A 24,600-nucleotide genomic window follows, 5' to 3' on the forward strand; every position below is an offset into this window, starting at 1 on the left:
ACACATTTCAATACCTAAGTATCTGTTATTATGAATAGATAATTGCACTAATGTCATTATTGAATATAAAACATTTTGACATTATTTATACACTTTACTGACTGATCTAGTTGCCTGAAGCATAGCATATTCTATAGTATCAATGTTCACTGTAGGTGATGAAATAAATAATTGAACACTTCCCAGATGGTGAATTTGTACTGCAACAAAATTAAATATTTTTTCCTTTGCTTTATTTGAAGTGAATTTCCTGTATAACTCTTGAACTTTCTTACTGGGTGCGATACGTTTTTTTAGTATTATGATGTGATTTGGAATCATAGGAACGATTGCTGGAAGCAGCTGTGGAAAGCGTGTATGTAACAGGCAATGGCGTTAACCAACTAGTACAAAACTACAATCAAAATATAAAAAACACCTTAAAGCATTTTGAAGCGGAAAAATGTAGACAATTACAGGAAATAACAGGTAATTTTGAATAGTACAACTTTTTCAATGTTTGTTTTTGAACAATAATAATGTTACATTGAAATTTTTATTTATTTTGTTTATTCTTTGACAAAGAAAAATGTTGTTGTTTTTTTTTTTTAATGATTCCAGATAACACAAAAATATTTAAACAAAGGAAAAAGCAAGAACTACAGACTGCACCTGCAAAACAAAAACTTACCAAACAACCATCAAGGTCTGATCTTCATAAAAGGTATCTACATGGTTACTTCTGTTACCTATTAGGTTAACTTACGCCTAGATTACGAGTTTTGCGGTAACAGGGTGCGGTGCTAACGAGCCTTTTTTTCCAACCGCTCCCTTAAGACATCGCTGGTATTACAGGTTTTTTTAAACCTGGCGTTAGCCGCAAAAAGGAGAGCGTAGAGCAAAATTTAGCTCCACATCTCACCTCAATACCAGCGTTGCTTAAGTCAACGGTGAGTTGGCTAAACGTGCTCGGGCATGATTTCCCCATAGGAAACAATGGGGCTGAGCTGGCTGAAAAAAAACCTAACACCTGCAAAAAAACAGCGTTCAGTTCCTAACGCAGCCCCATTGTTTCCTATAGGGAAATAAAATTTATGTCTGCACCTAACACCCTAACATGAACTATTATAGAGTGGGGGCCCCCCAGGCGCCTCTTGACGGAGGCAAAGGGTAAAATGGAATTGAATATAAGAATATAAGAATAGCTTAGCACTTCTGATAAGTATGCTTCAATGAGTAAATACTCAAGTGAATATGGCTCTGCACATAAAATCTTAAAACAGTGAAATGTTACTTTACACAATGTGGTTAAAATGAAATTTTAATAAACACATATATAATAACATCAGATTAGATAAAATAAGATAACATAAAAAAACCTTCATGGATCCATGAGGAAAAAACAATCATAAATATCACAGGGTTACAGCAATAGTAAAAATAGTAAAAATGCACTTGGCTGAATTAAAAGGGTCACTAGGTTGTAGACAGTCTGAATTTTAGACCGAGGTGTACACGAAAATGTTAAAAAACAAATGTATCCACTATGCCACTAGATGATAGATATTGATGCTATATACTACAGAACAGTACTGTGTGCCATAGAGAACGATTGAAGAAAAAAATGAGATATGTTCACTTCCTAATGGTAGCTCCTTGTGATGATAATATGTGGTAGAGAACTGTGAAAAATATCAGTGGGTGTGTTCCATTTATCCCAAAAGACTAATGAGAATAATGGTGATGTGCATAAAATTGCGATGGTAAAAATAAAATTAAATAAAACCAATATGTGCAAAGTTACGATGATAAAGGAAGAGAAATCTTTGTCAGTAGGTGATATCCAAAAAAAGGTGTTAGTGAATCCAAATAATCAAAAAAAGGATAAAAAAGGGTAAAAATAGTCAATCAGTGGTATTTCTAGTATAAACAAACAGACCAATACAAAAAGTCAAATCCTCAAATTCCAAGTTATCAATGTGAAAAAATGTGTGTTCAAATATACGAAAAAAATGCTGAAACAAATTCCCACATAAGTGAAAAAATACAGTGCATGAAAAAAGGTAGTGATTCTGATGTGGTAGAAACACGGAAATCCTATGATACAGCAGGTGAAATATATGACGAGACGATCAACATCAACCTAAAACAAAATATAAAAAAACATAGCGCAATAACGTTTTCAAATTCAAAGTGGTGAAGGGATTATGCTTACCTATCGGTCAACGCGTTTCGGCCCGTGGTAGGCCTTTATCACGACTGATTTTAAATTCTGTTGGTAAGCCTTTTATAGCCCTAAACCGGAAGTGTCACCTCAGCTCACTTCCGTTTTCGGAATTTCGTTCGTTTAACTTTCATAACAATATAATAACAATGTAATTGCTTTTTTCAGTTCTCAGACTGCCATCAAGTTAAAATGCAATCTTAGCAGAAGTGCCATAGTTTTTTAGCCCTTTATTCAAAATATAGCGTCTTCATCTATATTGTGACGTCACTTCCGGTAAATGTTTTATGTGACCTTAAATGGTTTAATGCTTTTATCCAAATGGGGTTATTTACGGAATTATATATTTAGTTTAAGATAGAGCTGAATTTATCATTTTCTAGTTTTAATTTGATTGCATTGGTCAATTTTCATATAGCCGTTTTTGCGACCTTTTGATTGGTCGTGACGTCACAATGGGCGTCTTAGAAATGAGAATGTTTACAAGATTCTGGACTTTAGATTTTATTTCAGTGTCCCTTACGATGTGCGAGATGTGAGTGTAGAGGAGATAGTTTACTATATATGTCTCTATAAGATCCTAAATAAGGGAATGTATTTACTACACCTCTGTACGAGTGTTTTGTTTCTGTAGTCGTGTTTTTTACTATAGCGAGAAGCTGTGGGTGTGCATACATTCTCTCATTGTAATTGGATAAATATTTGGGGGTATGTCAGTTTGTTGATCTTTGATTGGTCTTTGTGTCATAATGTGTATTTAGATCTGAAATTGAGCAGGGATTATCGACAGATTCTAAATTGTTTTAGAATCATTTAAAATACTGATATGTTTATATCTTTTTTATAGATAGAAGTTTATAGGGAATGGCTTTGATGTTGGCTTTAATATTAAAGAGCAGGGATCTATTTTCTGCAACGATATCTTTCTCGTATATATGGAGGCATTTTTGGATGCACTTTCTTCTTATTTAAGTATGGAACAGCGCACCCTATATTTAAATGCATGTCTAAGGGTAGGTTTGGGATTGGACTTCTTTCATCTGTCTCTGTATGGTGTTATCTAAATTAATCAGAGCACTGATCTGAGGTAAATCAGGGTACTGATCTAGGATAATGATGTAATAGACATTATTCTCTCTTTCAACGAGTGGTTCAAGGGTACTCTCTATATATAAAAACTACTATATATATGAGAGATAGGTGTCGAAGTGGTTCCTCTATTCTTATTTCGAGGATGGGGGATCAGGCATGGAATTATAATGCAAAAATAGGTTGACATATTCTCACCATTGTATAGGACTTGGCTTTACCGATTAGACCATAGCGTCCTCGTTTTAATGCTTCTGGTTTTCCCATAGGGTGGATCATTTAAAAATATAGCGGATAGGATATTATAATTCAGGGATTGGAGGGTAGTACTGCTCAGAGGTTTTATAGCAGATATCATAATGAATGGATGAAGGCGGATTGGTTAGATGGGAGGTATATCAAAGGACCAGAAACAAAAAACAAAAAACAAAAACACAAAGTTTAAATTTTAGTAGATGCCTATAGTAGGGATGTCTATAATGGGGTTAGTACCTCTATTGTTATTATCAATATGAGTAGCTGGGATAATTATGTGCTAGTAAAAAATCCCTATATACAATACAGTAACTTGAATCAAGAGTGGTTTCTTGTATTTGAACAGGTGTAAATGTTCCATATCTCTAGAACTTGTATATATGATATCACAATAGTGTTACATATATCTAGAACTATTATAATGATATTATCATAGTTGTGGTCCTTGTTTGTACATGGCTCAGGTTATAACCATTCATAGGAGTGCGATGATTGTAAGCTTCATTACTGACAGTCACATTTGAAAATTGACAGGTATAATGTAGCTATATCTTATTGATCTTACAATGATACTAGGAAATCTAGATTTTAGTCAGACTTGGATTGAATGAGAACATTTTTCTTATAGAAGTTGGGAGATCAGACTTAGTACATACATGAAATCTTTTCATGGCAGTGTAGAATTTCCCAGATGTTAAATTTGTTCTAACGGTTCTATATGAGGTTTCGAGATTAGACTCACATCTGATATTGTTGACGGACTTCTCTTTTTTTCATGCCATATTAATGAGATGGGATAGGTCTTCCTTGTGGTTTAACCCTTTTGGATGGAGACAGTCCATATTAAAAATCCATCTAGATTCAGTAGTAGGTTTTTCTCGAAATTGCCTCCTCTCCACCTTCGGTTAACCTTCTGTATACCCAGATATTTGAGATCTTTTGTATTTCCATTGTGTTTAGTGGAGAAATGTTTATATAAAGGAGTATCCATACTGCACTTCTCAATTGATAGTAAATGTTCGCGTATCCTGTCCCTGAGGATACGTGACATTTGACCTACATATTGTAGTCCACAGGGGCACTGTAACATGTATATGACCCCTTTGTCATGGCATCTGATCATATCATGGATTTTGAAGTTTTCTCCGGTGTTGTGACTCTTAAAGGTTGATAATTTAATTCCATGTTTACAGGCCTTGCATGATGGACAAGGGAAAAATCCTTTTAGCTTTTTTTCCATATACATCTGTTACTCCTGTTTTTTGCTTTCTCTGCAGACTTGGTGCTATTATGCTTTTTAGATTTTTTGTCCTTCTATAAATGAATCTGGGTCTCATAGGTAGTCTGTCTCCTATTATCTCATCTTCCTTGAGGATTGACCAATGTTGGTTAAAGATGTTTTCAATAATCTTTTTATTTACACTGTATTCAGTAATCATCGGAATATCAAATGGTCCATCACCTCCATTTTCTGATCATTCAGTTCTGTCTCTATATTTAGTCAGTTCTGTGAGTTCTATATTGCCCACTTCTTGAATCTTCTCTTCTAGAAATTCTTTGGGATAGCCTCTTTCCAAGAACTTTGTTTTTATTGTTTCTGACTGTTCCTCCCATCCTTTTTGTGTCGAGCAATTTTTCCTTATTCTTAGCAGCTGACCTTTTAGGATGTTGTTCTTCCATTGGTCGTGGTGACAGCTGGTCTTATGGATGTAGTTGTTGCTGTCTACGGATTTAAAATGTGTAGAGGTCTCTATTTTTCCCTCATTCACAGCAATCTTTAGGTCCAAAAAGACTAGTTCAGTGGTGCTTGACTCATATGTGAATCTTAGGTTGTTTTGATTCTGGTTCATAATTTCAATAGTGAAATCCAAGTCCGCTTTTGTCCCTTTCCATATGATCAGAATATCATCAATATAGCGGCGATAGAGGACCAGGTCCGCGCCAGCTGGGCATGAGTCCCAAAAGATGCGTTCCCATCTCCCCATGTAGTGGTTCGCGTGACTTGGCGCAAACCTGGTCCCCATCGCCGTACCACAGATCTGTTTATAGTATGTTCCATCATTACAAAAGTAATTGTGATCCAAGATGTATCTGATACTTTCCAAGATAAATTCCATCTGTTCTGTGGGTACTTCAGGGTCTTTTCCAAGGAAGAATTCCACCGCCTCAATCCCTTGATCGTGGGGGATGCAGGTATACAGCGATGTGACATCGCATGTTGCCAGAATAAAACCATCTTCCCACTCAATTTGTTCTAATAGGTTCAATACTTGGGTCGAGTCCTTTAGGTATGAGGGGAGTTGTTTAACGTATTTTTGTAACTTCAAATCCACGTATTCCGATAGATTGCTGCTCAGGGAACCTATTCCGGATATTATTGGTCTCCCTGGTGGTTTCTCAAGCGATTTGTGGATTTTAGGCAGTTGGTATATAATTGGAGTTACCGGATGGCTTATGTTGATGTACCTGTACTCTTTTTCATTTAGAATCCCCATATCTCTAGCTTCTTTCAGATTCCGTGAGAGTTCATTCTTATAAGATTCCACTGGATTAGATTTTAATTTCTGGTAGGTATTTTCATCTCCCAGGATCCTTTCGTTTTCCAATCTGTAATCCTTCTCGTTCATGATTACAATCCCTCCTCCCTTGTCCGCTGGTTTAATTATTACTTCATAGTTCTTTTCTAATTCCTTAATGGTGTTTATCTGTCAATTGGTAAGATTATGGTTTTTGATCTTGAGTTTCTTTTGTTGTATATCTCTGATTTCTTTACAGACGATCGTTTCAAATGTTTCGATCGCCGTGCCCTTGCTTTGTATCGGGTAGAAACCGGATTTTGGTTTCAGGTTGGTATGGGCATAGAGGTCACTTTCTTCGCCGGCCCTTGTTGTCTGACTTTGTCCATCCATCATAGCCTTCGAGAAGAACCGTTTTAGGGTTAATTTTCGGACGAATTCTTTTGTATTTACAAAAGTTTGAAATTTATCCAGACTTCTACTGGGTGCGAATGACAGACCAAAATTTAAAATTGAGGTTTCTTTGTTAGTTCGTGTGAACTCAAATTGAAGATACCGTTCGTTCTCTTTGAGGTATTTTTATCCTCTTCTCCTGAATCGATCGTTATCTTTCTAACAGTCTTGTCATCAGGGTCAATGGTCTTCTTTATTTTCTTTCTTTTCATCCCCCCTCTACTTCCTCTATGGGTTTTCTTCCCAATTTTGATGTTGTTGGTTCTTCCCATTCTACGTTTCTTTGTGTTGGAAATATTTCTCCGTTGTGCAGTCGTCCCTGCTCTAAAAAAGAAGGTGACTCGTTGCCTTCAGTCCTAGAGTGTTGGTCAGACCTTGTTTCCATTCTATTTTTATGGAATTGGGCCTTTCCGGTCTGGACCCTCGGAGTCATATTTGACCGTTCATTGTTACTCCTCATATTCGTTTCTTTCCATATTGGAGTTCTGTATGGCTCCCTGTAGTCCTGATCGTGGTTAAAGTCATCTCTATTATAATCATCTATAATGGGACCTTCTTTAAGATGGTGATGTGATCTTTCGTGGTATTCTCTTTGATGGGGGCTTGCTTCATAATGTTGTCTTCTTTGTGTGTCATATTCATAGCCTTTCCTGTGTCTCGTTCTTACATCCCATTCTTGGATATAGTTTCTTCTACTCTGCCACAGGTTTCTTCTTCTTTCTGGTGAGTAATCGTCTCTCCACCTCAAAAAACAAATGTATCCACCTTAAAAAACAAATGTATCCACTATGCCACTAGATGATAGATATTGATGCTATATACTACAGAACAGTACTGTGTGCCATAGAGAACGATTGAAGAAAAAAATGAGATATGTTCACTTCCTAATGGTAGCTCCTTGTGATGATAATATGAAAATCTATACACCAAGAAGATATCGCAGATGATTCTGTAGATATAATATCTCTATTCAAGGATCTAGAGAAATTATTGATATCTGAGGTTAAATACAAAGCCGAGATATCTTTCCTTAAAAAATGCCTTGAATTAGACATTATACCTAAGGGACTAATTACCCATAAGGAATGTGCTTTCCCTTTATCACAATCCATCTCTGAGAAATGGAGACTAGTCCTTGTAAACACTTCTAGACAACTCATGAAATTGATCATAGAGTATAGGGAGTCTCTGGCTTCAGAAATGGACAAAGAGATTAAAGAAAATGAAGAGATTCTATTAAATTTAGGGAGTCTAGGACAAGAATCCAAAGAGATTACAGAAAAGAAGGACCCCCTAATAAAGAAAGTAACAAAAACTAGAGAGGATGTCATATTAAAGAAAACTAAAAAAATTACAAAGGGAATTAGAAAACAGAGCCAACAGAGAGGCAGATAAGAATGATGATGAAAATAATGATCTTGCTGTCACAACTGTTGAAAATCCAACTACAGTTGGTACATATAAACCTAATGGTAATCGGCCGGAAAATAGCTCTAAACAAGAACATAATACCGACTCAAACAGACGTGGACAATACAGAAGAAACTTCCATAACTCATATAATGGTAGGGACTATTGCTCACAACAATATGATAGAAATTATCCTACCAGACAGCCATATTTGAAAAGAGAAGAATGGGGACGACCCAGAGACAACTATTATTCCCGAAATTATGATAATAGAAGATACGGTGGAAATATGAGGTGGAGAGACGATTACTCACCAGAAAGAAGAAGAAACCTGTGGCAGAGTAGAAGAAACTATATCCAAGAATGGGATGTAAGAACGAGACACAGGAAAGGCTATGAATATGACACACAAAGAAGACAACATTATGAAGCAAGCCCCCATCAAAGAGAATACCACGAAAGATCACATCACCATCTTAAAGAAGGTCCCATTATAGATGATTATAATAGAGATGACTTTAACCACGATCAGGACTACAGGGAGCCATACAGAACTCCAATATGGAAAGAAACGAATATGAGGAGTAACAATGAACGATCAAATATGACTCCGAGGGTCCAGACCGGAAAGGCCCAATTCCATAAAAATAGAATGGAAACAAGGTCTGACCAACACTCTAGGACTGAAGGCAACGAGTCACCTTCTTTTTTAGAGCAGGGACGACTGCACAACAGAGAAAGATTTCCAACACAAAGAAACGTAGAATGGGAAGAACCAACAACATCAAAATTGGGAAGAAAACCCATAGAGGAAGTAGAGGGGGGACGAAAAGAAAGAAAATAAAGAAGACCATTGACCCTGATGACGAGACTGTTAGAAAGATAACGATCGATTCAGGAGAAGAGGATAAAAATACCTCAAAGAGAACGAACGGTATCTTCAATTTGAGTTCACACGAACTAACAAAGAAACCTCAATTTAAAATTTTGGTCTGTCATTCGCACCCAGTAGAAGTCTGGATAAATTTCAAACTTTTGTAAATACAAAAGAATTCGTCCGAAAATTAACCCTAAAACGGTTCTTCTCGAAGGCCATGATGGATGGACAAAGTCAAACAACAAGGGCCGGCGAAGAAAGTGACCTCTATGCCCATACCAACCTGAAACCAAAATCCGGTTTCTACCCGATACAAAGCAAGGGCACGGCGATCGAAACATTTGAAACGATCGTCTGTAAAGAAATCAGAGATATACAACAAAAGAAACTCAAGATCAAAAACCATAATCTTACCAATCGACAGATAAACACCATTAAGGAATTAGAAAAGAACTATGAAGTAATAATTAAACCAGCGGACAAGGGAGGAGAGATTGTAATCATGAATGAGAAGGATTACAGATTGGAAAACGAAAGGATCCTGGGAGATGAAAATACCTACCAGAAATTAAAATCTAATTCAGTGGAATCTTATAAGAATGAACTCTCACGGAATCTGAAAGAAGCTAGAGATATGGGGATTCTAAATGAAAAATAGTACAGGTACATCAACATAAGCCATCCGGTAACTCCAATTATATACCATCTGCCTAAAATCCACAAATCGCTTGAGAAACCACCAGGGAGAGCAATAATATCCGGAATAGGTTCCCTGAGCAGCAATCTATCGGAATACGTGGATTTGAAGTTACAAAAATACGTTAAACAACTCCCCTCATACCTAAAGGACTCGACCCAAGTATTGAACCTATTAGAACAAATTGAGTGGGAAGATGGTTTTATTCTGGCAACATGCGATGTCACATCGCTGTATACCTGCATCCCCCACGATCAAGGGATTGAGGCGGTGGAATTCTTCCTTGGAAAAGACCCTGAAGTACCCACAGAACAGATGGAATTTATCTTGGAAAGTATCAGATACATCTTGGATCACAATTACTTTTGTAATGATGGAACATACTATAAACAGATCTGTGGTACGGCGATGGGGACCAGGTTCGCGGCAAGTCACGCAAACCTCTACATGGGGAGATGGGAACGCATCTTTTGGGACTCATGCCCAGCTGTCGCGGACCTGGTCCTCTATCGCCGCTATATTGATGATATTTTGATCATATGGAAAGGGACAAAAGCGGACTTGGATTTCACTATTGAAATTATGAACCAGAATCAAAACAACCTAAGATTCACATATGAGTCAAGCACCACTGAACTAGTCTTTTTGGACCTAAAGATTGCTGTGAATGAGGGAAAAATAGAGACCTCTACACATTTTAAATCCGTAGACAGCAGCAACTACATCCATAAGACCAGCTGTCACCACGACCAATGGAAGAACAACATCCCAAAAGGTCAGCTGCTAAGAATAAGGAAAAATTGCTCGACACAAAAAGGATGGGAGGAACAGTCAGAAACAATAAAAACAAAGTTCTTGGAAAGAGGCTATCCCAAAGAATTTCTAGAAGAGAAGATTCAAGAAGTGGGCAATATAGAACGCACAGAACTGACTAAATATAGAGACAGAACTGAACGATCAGAAAATGGAGGTGATGGACCATTTGATATTCCGATGATTACTGAATACAGTGTAAATAAAAAGATTATTGAAAACATCTTTAACAAACATTGGTCAATCCTCAAGGAAGATGAGATAATAGGAGACAGACTACCTATGAGACCCAGATTCATTTATAGAAGGACAAAAAATCTAAAAAGCATAATAGCACCAAGTCTGCAGAGAAAGAAAAAAACAGGAGTAACAGATGTATATGGAAAAAAGCTAAAAGGATTTTTCCCTTGTCCATCATGCACCGGAGAAAACTTCAAAATCCATGATATGATCAGATGCCATGACAAAGGGGTCATATACATGTTACAGTGCCCCTGTGGACTACAATATGGACTACAATATGTAGGTAAAACGTCACGTATCCTCAGGGACAGGATACGCGAACATTTACTATCAATTGAGAAGTGCAGTATGGATACTCCTTTATATAAACATTTCTCCTCTAAACACAATGGAAATACAAAAGATCTCAAATATCTGGGTATACAGAAGGTTAGCCGAAGGTGGAGAGGAGGCAATTTCGAGAAAAACCTACTAACTACTGAATCTAGATGGATTTTTAATATGGACTGTCTCCATCCAAAAGGGTTAAACCACAAGGAAGACCTATCCCATCTCATTAATATGGCATGAAAAAAAGAGAAGTCCGTCAACAATATCAGATGTGAGTCTAATCTCGAAACCTCATATAGAACCGTTAGAACAAATTTAACATCTGGGAAATTCTACACTGCCATGAAAAGATTTCATGTATGTACTAATCGAATCGAATATATAGAGGCGCTGATCTTGAATCTCGTGTATATGGACGTACACACTGAAGAAAGAAAAACTTGGCTTGTGATTTGCAGAAGTTAACAACAAATTAATGTGCAGTATACTCACTCCGAAAAATTCAGAGTTCAGCTTCTTCGAAAGGTTTTTCTGTCTCAACTTTCCCAATTTCCACACAGTGTTTGTGTCTGTGAATAATGAAAATTGCACTGCAGGTAATTGAATCTTTTGCTTGATAAAAAGTGCAATATACTCACTCCGATAAATTTCGGAATCCGGCTCCTCAGAACGTATTGTGTAGTTTGAAATTACTTCCAAAAAGGCAGCAAAAATACTTGTTGTGGTAAAAAACAAATATTTATTAAAACATAATAAAATGCTCTTATTTATCTTGGCTCTACGCGTTTCAACGACAGTGTCGTCTTTTTCAAGAGCAGTAAAAACAATTGGAAGTGCTGCCTTTGGAGTGTTAACAGGTGTATTTATACAGGTAATCATTGTTCCTGTTCCGGTGGTAAACACCGGAATAGGACTCACAAATAAAACATTTTAATTTTGTATTTATTCCAATCCAATTGTGTTTTGAGAATGATATTTATCTATTTTGTATTTAAGCTTTTGGCGCTTAAACTCTCAATAATTTTTCAAATTGGATTGGTATAAATGAAAAAAAGCCTTTTGGCCAATCAGAGGGGAGAAAAATAAAGTTCCCTTTCAAGTCCTGGTTTTAAGCAGTTTCTTTTCAGGTCCGCCAGATGATGCGTGGTCATATGTTCTCATCAATCAGGTAGAGAGCGTTGTTTTCAATGCTTCGTATGTAAAGGCCTAAGCTCCGGTTTGTCCAATGAGTTCCGTGTCACATGTCTCGGATTGACCAATCTCTCTGTGAGCGACATTTTACTATGTTCCATTGATAGCCAGTGTTTTGGATTCTCTAGGGAGTATGTAATGAAAAGTGCAAGTCACTTTGAATCATATATATTACAGACATAGACAACTTCGTGACAATATTTCACAAAAATCTTGGGTTACAACCTTTTCAATTTCTTTTGAATATTAATTAGTGCAACATGCACTCGAATATCGATGTTGCCATCAAATGTATAAACTTTGCCATCAAATATGAATTTTAAATATAAATTTCGCCATCAAGTATAAATTTTGCCATCAAATATAAATTTTGCCATCAAATATAAATTTATCTTCACATATAATTTCTGAACAGAATCACAGTAATATTGTATATGTAATTGGGATAAATATTAGACTATTTGAAATATAATGAAACCTAAACAGAATAAAATAATTTATTAAATATATTAAATGTAAAATAAAATAAAATGAAAATAAAATAAATTATATGAACGCTGCCACTCTAATATCTTTATTTAAACCATAATGTCCATATGTTTTTAATGTGTGTATCCACCATAATTCTCTTCTATTGAGTTCTTTTTCTATCTCTCCCCCTCTCCAGTGTAATGAAACCTTCTCTATACCTATCCATGATAGATGTTTTTTATCGTATAGAGGACAATTATTATAGTGTAAAGGGACACCATGATCTTCTTTTTCTTTTTCAATTTTATTAAGGTGTTCTAATATACGAGTTTTAGCAAATCTTGAAGTTTGTCCTAAATATTGAATCTGACAATTACACTGAAGTAAATATATTATATTTTTGGTTTTGCAAGTGATGAAATCTTTTATTGTGTATGATTTATTTGTTACTGAAGAAGTGAATGTCTTATGTGTCTTTTTAGTATAATTGCATGCTTTACAATGTCCACATGTATAAAATCCTGTTAAATTGGCAATTTGGATAGGTTTAGGTGGCTTCATCCCCTTGATAAGGGAAGGTGCCAATTTTTGTTTGAAGTTTGTTCCCTTCCTGAAAGTTATCAAAGGTTTGTTTGGAATGATATTATTTAAGTATTCATCATTTTTTAGAACATTCCAATGTTGATTTATAATATGTTTGATCTGTTTGTGTCCACTATTGTATGTGGTAATGAATCTTGGAAAATTTGGATTATTGGTACTTTTTTTGTCAGTGTTCAGTATTAAAGAATCTCGATTCCTGTTTCCCACTTCAACTCTATCTTGTTCTAATGTGTTGCTGTCATAGCCTTTTTGCTCAAATCTTTCTTTAATTATCTTAGATTGGGTATTGAAATCATCTGTGGTATCACAATTTCTTCGTATACGGAGAAATTGTCCTTTAGGGATTGCTTTTAGCCAGGTTGGATGGTGTTCACTGTCTCTCCTTATATAAGTGTTCATGTCACAGCTTTTGAAAAAGGTCCTAGTGTGTATATTTCCTGCTTCAACAAAAATTGTTAAGTCTAGAAAATTAATGTGAGTTTTATTGAATTCAGGTGTTAGTATTATACCCATATTATTTTCATTCAGATAAGAGACAAAGTTATTTGATGCAGTCTCGTCCTTGTTCCAAATACATAGAACATCATCTATGTAGCGCCGCCAGGACACCAGGCCCACCCCAGCCACGCCACATGACCATACATAAGTGTGTTCAAAGTGGTCCATGTAAATATTGGCGTAGCTTGGGGCGAATCTGGTGCCCATGGCGGTGCCACATATCTGAAGATACTGTTTATTATCGAACCAAAAGAAATTATGTTTCAAAAGACTGTTAGAGAGCAGCGGTCATTTAAGAGGGGAGTATTGTACTCTATTCTAGTCATCCTGTACATTGTGTTGTTTAACATCTGACATATTTGTATAGTTTTAGATTATGTATGTACTAAGTCTGATCTCCCAACTTCTATAAGAAAAATGTTCTCATTCAATCCAAGTCTGACTAAAATCTAGATTTCCTAGTATCATTGTAAGATCAATAAGATATAGCTACATTATACCTGTCAATTTTCAAATGTGACTGTCAGTAATGAAGCTTACAATCATCGCACTCCTATGAATGGTTATAACCTGAGCCATGTACAAACAAAGACCACAACTATGATAATATCATTATAATAGTTCTAGATATATGTAACACTATTGTGATATCATATATACAAGTTCTAGAGATATGGAACATTTACACCTGTTCAAATACAAGAAACCACTCTTGATTCAAGTTACTGTATTGTATATAGGGATTTTTTACTAGCACATAATTATCCCAGCTACTCATATTGATAATAACAATAGAGGTACTAACCCCATTATAGACATCCCTACTATAGGCATCTACTAAAATTTAAACTTTGTGTTTTTGGTTTTTGTTTTTTGTTTCTGGTCCTTTGATATACCTCCCATCTAACCAATCCGCCTTCATCCATTCATTATGATATCTGCTATAAAACCTCTGAGCAGTACTACCCTCCAATCCCTGAATTATAATATCCTATCCGCTATATTTGTAAATGATCCACCCTATGGGAAAACCAGAAGCATTAAAACGAGGACGCTATGATCTAATCGGTAAAGCCAAGTCCTATACAATGGTGAGAATATGTCAACCTATTTTTGCATTATAATTCCATGCCTGATCCCCCATCCTCAAAATAAGAATAGAGGAACCACTTCGACACCTTTCTCTCATATATATAGTAGTTTATATATATAGAGAGTACCCTTGAACCACTCGTTGAAAGAGAGAATAATGTCTATTACATCATTATCCTAGATCAGTAGCCTGATTTACCTCAGATTAGTGCTCTGATTAATTTAGATAGCACCATACAGAGACAGATGAAAGAAGTCCAATCCCAAACCTACCCTTAGACATGCATTTAAATATAGGGTGCGCTGTTCCACCTAGATAACCTCAGACAGAAAATTATAGAAGGACAAATGAAGTCCGGTCCCAATCTACCCTTAGATACTTAAATAAGAAGAAAGTGCATCCAAAAATGCCTTCATATATACGAGAAAGATATCGTTGCAGAAAATAGATCCCTGCTCTTTAATATTAAAGCCAACATCAAAGCCATTCCCTATAAACCTCTATCTATAAAAAAGATATAAACATATCAGTATTTTAAATGATTCTAAAACAATTTAGAATCTGTCGATAATCCCTGCTCAATTTCAGATCTAAATACACATTATGACACAAAGACCAATCAAAGATCAACAAACTGACATACCCCCAAATATTTATCCAATTACAATGAGAGAATGTATGCACACCCACAGCTTCTCGCTATAGTAAAAAACACGACTACAGAAACAAAACACTCGTACAGAGGTGTAGTAAATACATTCCCTTATTTAGGATCTTATAGAGACATATATAGTAAACTATCTCCTCTACACTCACATCTCGCACATCGTAAGGGACACTGAAATAAAATCTAAAGTCCAGCATCTTGTAAACATTCTCATTTCTAAGACGCCCATTGTGACGTCACGACCAATCAAAAGGTCGCAAAAACGGCTATATGAAAATTGACCAATGCAATCAAATTAAAACTAGAAAATTTAGCTCTATCTTAAACTAAATATATAATTCCGTAAATAACCCCATTTGGATAAAAGCATTAAACCATTTAAGGTCACATAAAACATTTACCGGAAGTGACGTCACAATATAGATGAAGACGCTATATTTTGAATAAAGGGCTAAAAAACTATGGCACTTCTGCTAAGATTGCATTTTAACTTGATGGCAGTCTGAGAACTGAAAAAAGCAATTACATTGTTATTATATAAGTTAAACGAACGAAATTCCGAAATTCCGGTTTAGGGCTATAAAAGGCTTACCAACAAAATTTGAAATCAGTCTTGATAAAGGCCTACCACGGGCCGAAACGCGTTGACCGATAGGTAAGCCTAATCCCTTCACCACTTTGAATTTGAAAACGTTATTGCGCTATGTTTTTTTATATTTCGTTTTAGGTTGATGTTGATCGTCTCGTCATATATTTCACCTGCTGTATCATAGGATTTCCGTGTTTCTACCACATCAGAATCACTACCTTTTTTCATGCACTGTATTTTTTCACTTATGTGGGAATTTGTTTCAGCATTTTTTTCGTATATTTGAACACATATTTTTTCACATTGATAACTTGGAATTTGAGGATTTGACTTTTCGTATTGGTCTGTTTGTTTATACTAGAAATACCACTGATTGACTATTTTTACCCTTATTTATCCTTTTTTTGATTATTTGGATTCACTAACACCTTTATTTGGATATCACCTACTGACAAAGATTTCTCTTCCTTTATCATCGTAACTTTGCACATATTGGTTTTATTTAATTTTATTTTTACCATCGCAATTTTATGCACATCACTATTATTCTCATTAGTCTTTTGGGATAAATGGAACACACCCACTGATATTTTTCACAGTTCTCTACCACATATTATCATCACAAGGAGCTACCATTAGGAAGTGAACATATCTCATTTTTTTCTTCAATCGTTCTCTATGGCACACAGTACTGTTCTGTAGTATATAGCATCAATATCTATCATCTAGTGGCATAGTGGATACATTTCTTTTTTAACATTTTCGTGTACACCTCGGTCTAAAATTCAGACTGTCTACAACCTAGTGACCCTTTTAATTCAGCCAAGTGCATTTTTACTATTTTTACTATTGCTGTAACCCTGTGATATTTATGATTGTTTTTTCCTCATGGATCCATGAAGGTTTTTTATGTTATCTTATTTTATCTAATCTGATGTTATTATATATGTGTTTATTAAAATTTCATTTTAACCACATTGTGTAAAGTAACATTTCACTGTGTTAAGTGAAATTTTATGTGCAGAGCCACATTCACTTGAGTATTTACTCATTGAAGCATACTTATCAGAAGTGCTAAGCTATTCTTATATTCTTATATTCAATTCCATTTTACCCTTTGCCTCCGCCAAGAGGCGCCTGGGGGGCCCCCACTCTATAATAAATTTTCCATTCTTGGTAACAACTAGGTGCTACCACCCTTAGGCTTATAAGGGTTTAGATGGCGCAGGTCCTCATATCTCTGTACACCCTAACATGAACCCCGAGTCTAAACACCCCTAATATTACACTTATTAACCCCTAATCTGCTGCCCCCACTATCGCTGACACCTACATTATATTATTAACCCCTAATCTGCCGCTCCGGACACCGCCGCCACCTACATTATACTAATGAACCCCTAATCTACTACCCCCAACATCGCCGACACCTACATTATAGTTATTAACACCTAATCTGCCCCCCCAACGTCACCGCAACTATAGTAAATTTATTAACCCCTAATTTGCCGCCGCCAACGTCGCCGCCACTATTATAAATTTTTTAACCCCCACACCTAAGTCTAACCCTAACACCTCCCTAACTTAAATATAATTTAAATTAAACGAATTAAATTTACCTTAATTAAATAAATTAATCCTATTTGAAACTAAATACTTACCTATAAAATAAACCCTAAGCTAGCTACAATATAACTAATAGTTACATTGTAGCTAGTTTAAGATTTATATTTATTTTACAGGCAACTTTGTATTTATTTTAACTAGGTAGAATAGTTATTAAATAGTTATTAACTATTTAATAACTACCTAGCTAAAATAAATACAAATATACCTGTTAAATAAATCCTAACCTAAGTTACAATTACACCTAACACTACACTATCATTAAATAAATTACCTAAACTACCTACAATTAATTACAATTAAATTAAATAAACTAAAGTACGGAAAAAAAAACCCACTAAATTACAGAAAATAAAAAAAGAATTACAATTTTTTTAAACTAATTACACCTACTCTAATCCCCCTAATAAAATAAAAAAGCCCCCCAAAATAATACAATTCCCTACCCTATACTAAATTACAAATAGCCCTTAAAAGGGCCTTTTGCGGGGCATTGCCCCAAAGTAATCAACTCTTTCACCTGTAAACAAAAATACAATACCCCCCAACATTAAAACCCACCACCCACACACCCTACCCTACTCTAAAACCCACCCAATCCCCACTTAATAAAACCTAACACTACCCCCCTGAAGATCTCCCTACCTTGAGCCGTCTTCACCCAGCCGGGCACAAGTGGACCTCCAGAGGGGCAGAAGTCTTCATCCGATCCGGGCAGAAGAGGTCCTCCAAGCGGCAGAAGTCTTCATCCAGACGGCATCTTCTATCTTCATCCATCCGGAGCGGAGCGGGTCCATCTTCAAGCCAGCCGACGCTGAGCCATCCTCTTCAAACGACGTCCTAACACTGAATGAAGGTTCCTTTAAATGACGTCATCCAAGATGCCGTCCCTTGAAGTCCGATTGGCTGATAGAATCCTATCAGCCAATCGGAATGAAGGTAGGAAAAATCCTATTGGCTGATTGTATCAGCCAATAAGATTGAGCTCGCATTCTATTGGCTGATTGGAACAGCCAATAGAATGCGAGCTCAATCCTATTGGCTGATACAATCAGCCAATAGGATTGAACTTCAATCCTATTGGCTTATTGGATCAGCCAATAGGATTTTTCCTACCTTAATTCCGATTGGCTGATAGAATCCTATCAGCCAATCGGAATTCAAGGGACGCCATCTTGGATGACGTCATTTAAAGGAACCTTCATTCAGTGTTAGGATGTCGAAGAGGATCCGCTCTGCTCCGGATGGATGAAGATAGAAGATGCCGCCTGGATGAAGACTTCCGCTTGGAGGACCTCTTCTGCCCGGATCGGATGAAGACTTCTGCCCCTCTGGAGGTCCACTTGTGCGGCTGGGTGAAGACGGCTCAAGGTAGGGAGATCTTCAGGGGGGTAGTGTTAGGTTTTTTTAAGGGGGGATTGGGTGGGTTTTAGAGTAGGGTTGGGTGTGTGGGTGGTGGGTTTTAATGTTGGGGGGGGTATTGTATTTTTTTTTACAGGTGAAAGAGCTGAATACTTTGGGGCAATGCCCCGCAAAAGGCCCTTTTAAGGGCTATTTGTAATTTAGTATAGGGTAGGGAATTTTTTATTTTGGGGGGGCTTTTTTATTTTATTAGGGGGATTAGATTAGGTGTAATTAGTTTAAAATTCTTGTAATTCTTTTTTTTTCGTAATTTAGTTTATTTAATTTAATAATAATAAATTGTAGGTAGTTTAGGTAATTTATTTAATGATAGTGTAGTGTTAGGTGTAATTGTAATCTAGGTTAGGATTTATTTTAAATTTATATTTGTATTTATTTTAACTAGGTAGTTATTAAATAGTTAATAACTATTTAATAACTATTGTACCTAGTTAAAATAAATACAAAGTTGCCTGTAAAATAAATATAAACCCTAAGGTAGCTACAATGTAACTATTAGTTATTTTATAGGTAAGTATTTAGTTTTAAATAGGATTAATTTATTTAATTTTAGTAATTTTATTTAGATTATTTAAAATTATATTTAAGTTAGGGGGGGTTAGGTTTAGACTTAGGTTTAGGGGTTAATAATACCTTTAATATAGTAGCGGCGACGTTGGGGGTGGCAGATTAGGGGTTAATAAATGTAGGTAGGTGTCGACAATGTTAGGGACGGCAGATTAGGGGTTAATAAAATGTAACTAGTGTTTGCGAGGTGGGAGTGTGGCGGCTTAGGGGTTAATATATTTATTACAGTGGTGGTGATGTCCGGTCGGCAGATTAGGGGTTAAATAATTTTATTATAGTGTTTGCGATGGGGGGGGCTCGGTTTAGGGGTTAATAGGTAGTTTATGGGTGTTAGTGTACTTTTGAACACTTTAGTTAAGAGCTTTATGTTACGGCGTTAGCCCATAAAACACTTAACTACTGACTTTTAAATGTGGTAGGAGTCTTGACAGGAGAGGGTCTACCGCTCACTTCTTCCAAGACTCGTAATACCAGCGTTAGGCAAATCCCATTGAAAAGATAGGATACGCAATAGACGTACGGGGATTTGCGGTATGCTCCTGTACCTGCCAGACTCGTAATACCAGCGGGCGTTAAAAGGCAACGTTGGGACCTCTCAACGCTGCTTTTTAAAGCTAACGCCAAACTCGTAATCTAGCCGTTAGTTAGGTTAGGGAGTGAAATAGTAATGTTTATTTTTTTTCTTCATTCTGAGATTTTAAAAGGGACATTGCTTTTATACCCTATTCATTAATTAATTTAATACAAATAAAACAACATTGCAGTATTTATTATTACATTATTTATTTCCGTTTGGTTTTGCTGCAAGATGCATATGAATACAGTTACAAACCCCCAAATCAGGAATTATTCTCAAATTCAGACTTTTTCATTATTATTTTTTTCAAAATAAAAGTATTAAAACTTTTTTCCCGCTAGTAACTCCCAATTTTCTCAACCTGCATCTTTGGTTTGGTTTTTGTGTTCTAAAATGCAAATGCTAGTCTATATTTCTAAAAAAAACAGCTGTCCGCTTTCTGATTACAGCACTGTACTATCTTTCTGAGGGCAATATGTATATAAAAGTATTAAACATGATAAAGGTTTACAATCGCTTTCTACATCCTGCCGCAACCATCTATGCAACATTTCCAAGATTCAACCTTTTCTGTGCACTAACACCACAAAGCAAATAATCCACTCCCTTGTTATTTCCCGACTTGACTACTGCAATAACCTACTTACTGGCCTTCCTCTTTCCCGCCTCTCCCTTCTTCAATCCATCCTAAATGTCTCTGCCAGGCTGATCCACCTTTCCCGTCGCTCTTTATCTGCTGCACCTGTCTGTGAGTCCCTTCATTGGCTCCCCATACACAGCAGAATTAAATTCAAAATTCTCACCCTTGCATACAAAGCTCTCACCAACGCCGCTCCCCTCTACCTATCCTCTCTAATCAACAAGTATACTCCAGCCCACCCACTAAGATCCAACAATGACCTGCTCCTTGCTTCTGCGACTATCACCTCCTCTCATGCTAGACTGCAGGACTTCTGTAGGTGCAGCACCTACCCTCTGGAACACTCTGCCTTGTGCTGTCAGGCTTTGCCCTAATCTTTCTTCCTTTAAATGCTCCCTGAAGACTTTTCTGTTCAGAGAAGCCTACCACCCAACTCAATAATGAATTAATTTCACTTACCTAACATTTCCCTCATCTAACTCTGTATTAACATATTTCTCAATCTTGCAGTCCTCACCTCCTGTTTCTCAACCCCCTACCCTTCTAGATTGTAAGTTCCCATGGGAATAGGGCCCTCAATTCCTCCTGTATGTGTTTGTAAATTCTGTCCTGTCTCTTAGTCTTAGAAGTTTTATACTATTGTTTTATTTAAATGAACTGTATCCATGGACAGCGCTGCGGAATATGATGGCGCTTCATAAATAAAGTATAATAATAATAACATGTATAAACTGTATAATGACATGCAAATATTGCCTAAATGACAATAATAAGAAAGCTGAAAAATCTAGGTGCCAGGTATTGTGTGGGGGGGGGGGGGGGGGATTGCACATATAGTACGTTTTTTTTTTTTGTTTTTTTAAAGATGCCATGTGCCTGCACAATATTTTTTTATAAAAAGGTTATCCATGTCCCTGCATCATTTATTTTAGTGCGAAAATACATCAGAGCTAAAGAATAGGTATTAAATAGACCCACATTTTAGGATAGCACCAGTCTTACACAGACTCACTTATGCAGGTACCTTTGCTTAAAGTTCAGTGCTATGGGCTGTAAATCAACACCAGCAAATGAATAAGCACGGAGGAGACCCTCCCCATATAGCCGTCTCACCTCTACAGCTGCCTAGCAGAGGGACAGATTGCGGAGCACAATTTAACTCTGGCTGACAAAAAGGGCTTCAGTACATTGCATGGGATAATGTAGCAGTACTCTCTGGTAGTCATATGGTTAAATTATGCTCCGCACGTTTTATTGTTGTTCTGCTGTTGTCAAGCCTGAGTCTGCAACGAAAAGTCTTGGCTTCAGGTTTAACTTAAATAGCACTGAGTTTTACTGCTGCAAGGGAGCCGGCTAATTCAAACACATTAGGCATAACTTGACAGCATATGCACTGCTCTTAATACAGATAAACAAAAAATTCACAATGAAACAGTTACATTTGCATATGCCAGTCACACACAGTCAGTACCTAAATGACTGGTAGAAATATAATATATATATCTATACAGAAAAGCAGGGATATTGCTTCTCCCGCCTGTCAGCACTCTGAGCAGTAACAACAGCCCAGTAAACAGCGGCTGCCCAGAATAAATCTGTAGCACTCAGTGAGGAGGCTCCTATCTGCCTCATATTACTAAAAACCCTAACTATGCCCTTAACCATGCTGACCCACTTCCAATCATAATAATGGTGTGACGCATAAGTACCCTGCAGCTGCATCACAGCAACAACAATTCAGCTCTCACTTAAGTATGCTTAGCTTTAAAAATCACTAAGGTGTTTAGAGTGGGAGCTGCAGGGCACCACTAGCTATCATTGTGCTAGCACCTATTCTCACAGCAACAGCTCACATCTGCCTAGCCCTCTATCAACAAGTGAATGATTAAACAGCCGGGAGTGGGCAGACTGAGTAAGAATTAGATCTGTGATTGCTAATGTGATTTGCAGGGTTATTAGTGGAGCATCATGGCCAAAGGTGGTTTACCTGCCGCCTGGTCTATTAAGGATCGAGCTGCACCAGGTAAATTTTAGGTGTGGCAACTGGCGCTCGGATAGGGGAGGTGGGTGCACCCATAGGTGCCTTTGGGGCTCCAAATCAGGGACCCAGGGCCTAATTTCAAGGTGCAAGTGGCGACCGGGTTTGTTGAGCCCTGACATAAGATGTTGTTTACACTTGGTCCCATCCCCTCTCCAAACTGTCCCATTTTACAGATGCAAATATTCCAAAATCCAGACTATTCCGAAAATCCAAACCTTTTCTTGTCCCAAGCAGTTTGGATAAAGGGTCTTGCATCTGTATTGGGCTTCTCAATATTTCTAGAAGTCAATTCTGTGTTATTCTTGTCAGACGTGTTATTGACCACCAATAAAGCAGTGGGAGATCTTATTATAAACCAGTACAGACATAAACTTCCTTTTAGCTTCATTATCACAATAGACAGCTTTAACTTAAAGGAATAATAAACCCAAATATTTTCTTTTGTGATTCAGTCAGAGCCTACAATTTTAAAAAGTTTCCAGTTTACGTCTATTATAAAATTTGCTGCTTCGTTCCCATGGTATTCTTTGTTGAAGAAACCTAGGTAGGTATCTAGAGCACTACATGTCAGGAAACAGTGCTGCCATCTAGTGTTCTTGTAAATGGATAACATTCTTGCAAAACTGTTTCTATATAGTGCTCCAGACACTTGCACGTTCCTGAGCTTATGGCCATGCTTTTCCACAAAAGAGAAGAAGAGAACAAATACAATTTAATAGAAGTAAATTAGAAAGTTGTTTAAAATTATGCATGGTAGAAAAGTGTAGTGCTAGAGCACAGCACAAACATACAAAATGAGAAGAGCTCTACCAAGAACAGCTCAGTAGGTTGTTCTATGGCGAGTTACCACCTAGGAGCAGCTTCTTTTAGCCAATTGTGCTTTTCACAGCGGAGAACCTTCACCTGAGGACCACTGCTTCTTAAATTGCGGGAAACAGGCTGGCATGTGCGAACCTACCCCACAAGGGCTAACACTGCTTAGTACAGGGAGCCCTATGTGTTTAACCCCCGCAAAGGGGTTAAACACATAGTAGAAGTACCGCTCAAGACCCGCAGAGCCCTGCACCTATATATCTAACTGCCTTCTCTATTTTTAACTGCCTCTCTGTCAGTCTAGCTATATGTCAATCTATCTATATCTATCTCCATGCCTGCCTATCGGACTAAGAATACTGTACATTTTATGTTATATGTATGCATCTGCGCCAGTTAGTGTGGTTATTGTTTTCCTTTTTAAGGCTTGTTTTTTTTATAATACTTTGTTGTCAGAATCCGAACTGAAAGCCTTATCACACAGTAAACACCTGTTCAATTAACTGATCCTGGAGTGAGCCACTTAAACGTGTAGAAGCCAAGGAAAGTAAAACACAGAACATAACTGTTCTTTTATCTCCCATAGTGCATTGCGAAGTGTGTATTCCTGCTAAGAATTGTAGGGGTTGTACTATCTCTTTAGCTAAAAATGATTCCCAGCAAAACAATGTGCAAATGGTCTGTGACAGATTATCCCTTTATTTATAATGTGCTTTATGTATCAAATGACAATGTCATAACAATAATGATATTAGTATACAAAATCATTACGGTGTCAGCATCACAGCGCGCAGAATTTTACAAAAGACATTAAAGAATAAGTTATTGTGAAAAGCAAAGCAGTGTAAAATATGTAGAAGAAACGTTTTTTTATGTAGTTCAGACATTAATATTAGCTCTAGATTCAAAGAAATCC

General features: G+C 36.8%; 1 protein-coding gene across 1 annotated transcript in view; it reads left to right on the forward strand.

The window, feature by feature from the left end:
• The window catches only part of EVC (EvC ciliary complex subunit 1), a 561,189-nt gene that overhangs the window by 526,487 nt on the left and 10,102 nt on the right, over positions 1–24,600 (forward strand). The window contains exons 15-16 of the mRNA XM_053700301.1: positions 324–468; positions 601–703. Coding sequence (XP_053556276.1) covers positions 324–468; positions 601–703 — 248 coding nt within the window. The remainder of the gene's footprint in view (positions 1–323; positions 469–600; positions 704–24,600) is intronic.

Source organism: Bombina bombina, chromosome 2 (assembly GCF_027579735.1).
Source record: "Bombina bombina isolate aBomBom1 chromosome 2, aBomBom1.pri, whole genome shotgun sequence".
Lineage (NCBI taxonomy): Eukaryota > Metazoa > Chordata > Amphibia > Anura > Bombinatoridae > Bombina > Bombina bombina.